Source organism: Protopterus annectens, chromosome 4.part1 (assembly GCF_019279795.1).
Source record: "Protopterus annectens isolate FY-2018-M chromosome 4.part1, PAN1.0, whole genome shotgun sequence".
NCBI classification, from domain to species: domain Eukaryota; kingdom Metazoa; phylum Chordata; order Ceratodontiformes; family Protopteridae; genus Protopterus; species Protopterus annectens.
In genome coordinates this window covers 458840120-458848028 of record NC_056734.1, presented here as the reverse complement: position 1 = coordinate 458848028, position 7909 = coordinate 458840120, and the positions used below count along the sequence as shown (strand labels likewise).

The following is a 7909-nucleotide window of genomic DNA, read 5'->3' as shown; positions in this document are numbered from 1 at the left end:
ATTTTGAAATATTTAAAAAACACTAGGTAAGATTTTTGCCATGTTGAAAATTTAACGGTTTCAAATAACATTTGATGCATCTCTGACGGTTGTTAATGCTAGCAGCATTAATAATAAAGTTTTGTATTTGAAAATTTGCTATGTTCCCACAAGATTGTTGTTGTTATTGTTTGTGAAACATGGTTAAAGAACAATGACTGGAAACCAGTTCTGTCAGGGTATAAATGTTTTTACTATAACAGACATTCTAACAAAAAATCAGGTGGCGGTGTTATGATAGGGATTAAAGATTGTTATGAGACCTGTGATTATTACATGTTCAGTGATAACACCAATACTATAGACTGTGTAACTGTGGAAAACCTGGAACATATAACAATTGTTGGAGTGCATAGACCACCAAAGTCAAGTGCAGATGACCTAGAGGAATTCATACATTTCTTGCATGAAACAAAGGACTGAAAAATAGTATTAGCTCAGGACTTAAATTAACCAGAAACAGACTGGAATAATATTGATTCAACAATGTTAGTAAGGAATTTGTTCACAGCATATATTCAGGAACAACAATTGCTTCAGATTGTAAAAAACCTACCAGGGATGGAACATACCAGATACTGTTTGTTCTCAAAGAAATTACTGTAACTTCAAGTCAAGTTTTACCATCATTGATGTGCAGTGATCATGGGGTTATAAAGGTTAATTTGTTGCTAGATAATTCTGCCAAAATGAAATCTAAGGCAAAGCACAGAAGGTTAATTACAGATTATATGGAAGCAAAACAGTCACTATGTAAAACTAATTGGAGTGAGGTGTTCAGTGGAAAAACTGCAGATGGAATCTGGAAAGTTGTAAAAGAGAAATTGCGTGCAAAAAATCAAAAAATGTTTAACATCAGGATCTAGGCATACAACATCAGGGGGATGTATTTCCATAAGAAAAAGATATCTGATTAAGGTGAAAAACAAAAATATAAGAAATGGAAGACAGGTCGAACTACAACTTTGAAAAGTGAAATAAACAAGCTGGACAAACATATTTAGCATAGTGTGAGACAAGATCAAGAAAAATTTGAAGAAAATTTATATAAAGATATTGAGCATAATAGGAAACCTTTTATAGATGCATAAGATGTGGAAGGAGTAAAGACACACAAATTGCTAAACTGTGTACAGATTCTAAAATTTATTTTCAGACATAACAGATTATAGATATATTTACAAAATCTTATGCAAAACAGTTTGACTCCACAAAAGGGGTAGTAAGTTGTCTTAGTGACAGCCAAATCACCCCAGATACTGGAATCAAATTAGATTTTATTGAAAAAGAACTGCGCAAACTGGATCCAAACAAAGCACTGGGAGGAGATTAGTAACAATGGCCTGAGAAAACTTCACCAAGAACTTAGAGTACCATTATATCTATTATTCACTAGGTCATATAAATATGGGGAGATTCCTCAAGATTGGAGTCATGCGCTTATTAAACCTGTCTTTAAGGGAAAGGGGGGAAGGTCAAACCCAGAGCCATATAGACCCTTAAGTCTACTTGCATGTTGTGGAAAAATAAAGGAGAAGGTAATGCTGGGTAAGTTATGGTCAGAACTGAATAGGCTGGGACTTGAAATCATATATCATCATGCATATCTTGAAAATAGATCTATTGCCACCTGTAACATGATGTTCTATAACAATATAATAACAACTATGAATGAAAAATTGTGTTGTGATGTAATTTATATAGATTTAACTTCAGCATTTGACAGGATCATACACAAAACACTGATCAATAAATTAGTACAACTAGGTATTGATGTGCTCTTGATAAGATGGATAGCAGCATGGCTTATAAATAGGACATGGCAAATATCATACATCAATTGGACAGGTGAAATCCTTGGTTACAGTCAGGGTGTCTCACAGGGCTCTGTCCTAGGCCTTTACTTGTTTAGATTGTATCTTTCAGACCTAAATTTCATCTGAGGTGTTCTACAATCTATATGCAAATGACCTGAAATTGGGTAAACTGATTACAAGTGTTACAGATAAGGCATGTCTGTAATATAACTTGACTAAATTGACTATTTGGGCACAGGAGAATAATATGCTGATAAATACATCAAAAACTAAGCATATGAGATTTGGGAGACATAAATTGAAAGGTGAATATTAATACCGCACACAGTGATTGAAACTGTAGACTCATTTAAGGACCTAGGTACTGTATATGGGAAGATTCAGCTATGAGTTTTTTCTAATCATATCAACCAATTAGTTAATAATAGTGATAGAACTGTAGGTTGTATAAAAAGATTTATAAAGTCTAGGAAGTCAAATATAATGAAGTCATCATTTATAAGTTACATTAGACCCAAACTTGAGTATGGAATCACAATATATAAGCCCTATAAGAAAACAAGCATGAGTAAACTGGAAAGAGTACAGCAGAAATATACCAAAGGTATCCATAGATGTGAAAATTTAAGTTATTATGAAAAACTAAAATATGTGAACTTGTACAGTGTCTCTTACAGATATCTAAGAGGATATCTTATTCAGGTATATAGGGCATTCAGTGACAACTACCTCTGGACATGTTTGGGGTTAACAAAATGTACTAGAGAATCATCAGACAACTTATGCAGAAGATTCTATAGGAATCTGAAGTGTATTCATTGGTTCGCTGACAGAGTAGCCGTTGCATGGAACAGACTACCAAATTACATTAAAGCAAGTACTAGTTCAGATATTTTTTTAAGAATAGCCTGGATACTTATTATGGGAACAAGTGTTTTGGTATATTGGCAGGCTAGAAGGGCATTAATGCCCATGCTTGAAATATTTGTATGCATTTTGTAGGAAGCAACAAAATTGTTATAAAAATATGTAATAATTAGGCAATACAGTCAACTTGCTGAGAAATAATCTATCTTCAAAAGTAATTTTTATTCTAATATAAATAACTTTCTATAATTGGTAATGAGATCATCATAATATTTTTTAATCTTGGGTTTTAGATCTGCTTTAGCATTAATTCATAAATATATTGTTGCCATCCCCATTTGTAATGATATTAATTGAGTAGATTAGGCTGTAATTACCAGTTTATTAATAAGATATTAGTTTTATTCCTATTAAATCTTAAAGATGGGTAAATTGTGATACTATATTATTTATATATGTATTACAATTATCTGTCTTTTTAAGGATTTAGATTTTAACACTGTTCCAAATTAAAAACCTTTTATAATAAGATTTAATATAATGGAATTGGCTAAAGTTTCTATTTCTAAAGCTGACAATTCAATATAATCAAATGTTCTTTCAATTTCTAGACTTAGTACTGTTGACTTACTTATTAAAAGATCATCTTTATATCTCATCTAGAATCTGTGGCTTAAAACTGCAAAGTTGAGTCTGAATAAAATAGTCTAACTGAGGTATGCTTTCAAGCCAAACATTAAAAATACCTTAAATTAATTTGTGAGTAAAAGCCAGTAATGATAATCTAAGGCTCTTGTTGAAAAAAAAATGAAATTCCTGCTAGAGACAGTCAGAAAAGCAAGAAATCACAGAGCTGCCACTGGAAGCTTTTGCAGGAACAGAACTCTAGAAAGATTTTTCTGGACACATTTCATTCTGTGCTTCCATCAAATTATACCAGAAAGGCAAAAACATTGAGTGTAAACTGAAGTCTTTAGTACTGCATCCTTCATCAAGCCCTTCTGAGATCATGTTTGATTACAAAAAAGCAACAGTCACATGGAGTGATTTAAGAATAAGTACTAAAGAAAATATGAAGATATGAAAAAAATGCTTTTTATGTGTTGGGCTTTAGTTGTCATTTAAGATGAACTATTGGTTAGATATGATTATCTGTCAGTAACTTTGATCCAGAACTCAACTCCTGAGACTTAATAAAAGCAGTACTGTGTGTGTGTGTGTGTGTGTGTGTGTGTGTGTGTGTGTGTGTGTGTGTGTGTGTGTGTGTGTGAGTGTGTGTGTGTGTGTGTGTGTGTGTGTGTGTGTGTGTGTGTGTGTGTGTGTGTGTGTGTGTGTGTGTGTATATATATATATATATATATATATATATATATATAAAAAACAATAGAGATTGCTTTGAAATATTATTTACAAAAAATGTCACTAATAAATCTCAAAGGGAGTCACTTAGAATGTGAAAGGGAATCACTGAAAATGATAAATCAGTAGTCTTAATAGATGTAATCAGAGAGAGAGAAATATTTCACATTACTTCCAGTTTAACAGTGAAAATGAATGGAAAGTGAGTACCAGTGAAAGACTTTTACTTCTCTCGTGTAAACTTAGTGTCATAGGTAGGTATTAGACAGCAGTCCAGAGGACTATTAAGGAGGCTAGCTCAAATTCACAGTTGTCCATTTATACAAACACACCCTGAATTGTATGACCCAAGATATGTGGCTATAAAATTAAGGTATATAAAAATAATAACCATCAGCAGCCACTTTGGGAGTAAAACAAATTAGTGAAAAATATATACCGTTTAGAGTGATGCAGAGATACTATTATGAGACAGAAGATAAGCTATGACTAAATACACATAGTCATGCTATCTCTATGATGCAGAAGGAAGGAGTCATTGCTGTGACCCATGTGACAGTTTGATTAGCAGATCTGGTACGTTTGGAATCAGCCGGTGGAAGAGATAGAAAAACACTTTTTACCTAACCTATCCCAGCAGGAGCAGAGGTATTCTTTGCTCAGGCACTGAATGATAATGACTACTTTACTTTTTAGCAGAAAAAATAAAAAGTAGTGCATTAGCAAATCAGCTATGCACAATGTTCTGCATCAACATCATTGCACACTGGGCATACAACAGCATTCGGGGTAGGACATAAACAAAAAAATATTTTTCTCCTGTCAGAATGAACCCTGATCACCTCTCTTTCACTGCCCTAAATCTTCCATAGACAGTTCTCTACTTATCAAAGCTCTACTGAGGAGAGAAGCCAATCAGTTATTGGACATGTTGGATTAACAAGATCAGGGAAGGGCAGCAAAACATAACAAACTGAAAACATCAGTGAGGGAACACAAGCAATTATTTAAAAAAGCATCAATTAGTTCTATTTTTAAATATGGCTTCCCTACAATAGTCTAGCACAGACCAGATATCAAAATAATTCTAGCTTATTTTATAGGTATAGACTTGTCTTTCCACAAAATCCACCTATCTTTAATTTTTAGTGTTAATACCTTAATGCACCAATATTGTTTTCATTATTTCAATCTTTTCATGAGTTAAATGACTACAGTTTCACTAATACTGTTTCTTTACAATTTTTTTCAAGTAGCCTTGAAAGACTGAAAAGATGATTTTTATCAGCCCACATTTCATTGTTGTAGATAATCTGTAGCCCATATTCATTCCCTGGAAGCATCATCACATTGAGAGTGATGGCTAAGGAGGACACATTTAAAGGATTCTTTTCATTCAGCCACTCATTATTTATTTTTTTCCTTCCTTTAAAACAAAATATTCCAGACAGATGTAGCTGCTTTTATATTGTACATATTTATATCTGCTAGTGTTTCAGAGTCAAACATCTGACTTACATTTAAATGAGACTTAATTTTGTTTTCACGGGTATGGCCTTCCTTGAAAAATGCTGCTGATACTAGCTTTCCCTGTAATAAAACAAAAGGCCTACAGCTTGTTCCAAAAGTTATGTCTGAAAAAAATTCAGTAAAATATACATAACAAGTGCTAATTTTGTTTATCAGTAACGTAACGCAAAATAGTTTATAGGGTGGTGGCCTTGCTCCTTTGCAGTCTATCACTCACAATAGTAGATTTATAGGGTGCTTAAAATGGGAATGTGTGAAATCATTTGTTCCAGGAGTTTGTTTAGCAGTAGCCAGTGAATTCTACATCTTGTGACAATTCATTTTTTTGTGTTTCACTATGAATGATGGTGCTCAGTCAAAAATGACTGAACAGTGGCTTTCCAAACCAAAACCGAATACATTGTTTTTTTGCAGTGGGGCATAACCCCTGCACTGTATAAGTCGCCACCACTCTAACTTATATAAATGTACTAACTTCTGAGTCTCACAACTGTGGAAAAAGATGGAACACCTTAAGAGTATGATAAGAATTCACCCATGAATTATAGTCTCTTATTTCAGTGCAATAACAGCATATATAGTCAGGGAAGTGGAACACTGGGAAAATGTGATTATGAGTTAGAGAATGAGAAATTATGTATGGACCATGCATAAGAAAGTTGTACTTTTTTCTGCAAATCAGTATATTTTTACTCTGGCTTCACATTGTAGTAGTTAAATTCTGGGACAATAGGGAATAGGTATCCTGTAGCAGAGTATATGGTTCTAGTACACTAGTAGTTATAAAAAGCTGCACTGAAGGTATTACCCCAGTGCTTCTTGTAAGTATAAATAAACTGTACCACAGTAAATAAATTTGCACTTACCAAAACTCTTCTAGTTTCTCGCTTAACCATTGTAACCCTATGTCCATAGACATCCACATGGATCTTTTGAATATAAGAGACTGAAGGATTTCCTCTGTGCTCATTTTTAGCTTCCACGTTGAAGTACGGTAGTGAGGTGGCATTTGTACAGAGTTTGGCCCAAGTGTATGTGCAGATACCCATGAAGTGGTGAGTCTCCTTGTCAAATGTACTATAATGCGGATCGCCCCAGACTCTGCATATTCCGTATGTGAATGGGTAACATCCAGGAACTCCATTTTCTATGCCACAGTAATGGTCCTTTGGACAGGAGGCAGTGGAACACTCCAGCTTACTACCTGCAGAAGGGCAGCGACACTTGGTGGAGCAGCTGTCATCAGTCCAGAACTCTGATCCCACTGGGTAATGCTTTCCATCCTGCCAACAACCACACTGAGTGCTGGGTACACATTGATCATGGTAGAGCATATATCCGCTGTCACATATACAACCTTCAACACAAGGCAGACTGCAGGATGATGGGGCATTTGGATTTGCACAGGTAGCTGGACAGGCAGGACCACACTGTTTGTAGTGACTCTTTGGCTTACAGAGGAAACCTGTAATGGTGTAAAACAAGAAACTTAAAACTATGTATTGTACTGGAAGATTACAACACTTTACAACTCTCACTGTTCATTTCATGACATCAGTCTGAGTAAGGATATATTTTTGCATTACAGTTTGTAATGATAAGTAAACAAAGTATAATTTCTTTTCACTTTATTACCTATATTAGTCAACAGTCCTAGTATCACGTCTTAAAAACAGCAAAGTAAAGTTAAATAAACTAGTTGTCAAAGCAAGCTACAACCTGATTTGGATAAACCGTTAATGACTTATTCTTCCAGTAGAATATAATGTGTCAGCAATGCAGTAAGTCTTTCTCTGAATTGCAAATGGCTACCACCAGTGGTAAAGAGAGCTCACAGAGCAGCTACCAATGGTGGTAAACAGAGCTTAACACATGTGGTAAAATTTCAGAATCCCATTTAAGAGTGTTGTGCTATAATCTTTTCTCACATATTTGTAAAACATCCCTCTCTTCAAATCCTCTGATTTATGACCTCACAAGTGTGCTAAGATGGTACTTTTTCTGTTAGACAAAGCCAATACTTACAACTCTGGTTATGAAACAAAACAGTGAATATAAGTCTTACATAAATGACACTTAAGAGTGCTTGATCAATGGCTCACTTTTATGGTCTGTTTCATGCTGACTAGAAAATAGATCCATCTGTCTTCATATAAGGTACATCCTAGTTTTACTTTTTGGCATACTGTCTTACATATGAATGATCTACCCACTGCATTGCTGTACCATTACACAGATGGTTTTATGTCACTGCAATATCCAGTCCACAGTCAAACAACAATATTTAAAAATAAGAC

The 7909-nt window shown here is 34.4% G+C and overlaps 1 protein-coding gene across 1 annotated transcript in view; it reads right to left on the bottom strand.

The window, feature by feature from the left end:
* LOC122801223 (IgGFc-binding protein-like) overlaps positions 1–7909 on the bottom strand; it is a 691109-nt gene that overhangs the window by 399952 nt on the left and 283248 nt on the right. The window contains exon 25 of the mRNA XM_044070776.1: positions 6501–7077. Within this exon, the coding sequence (XP_043926711.1) occupies positions 6501–7077 (577 nt within the window). The remainder of the gene's footprint in view (positions 1–6500; positions 7078–7909) is intronic.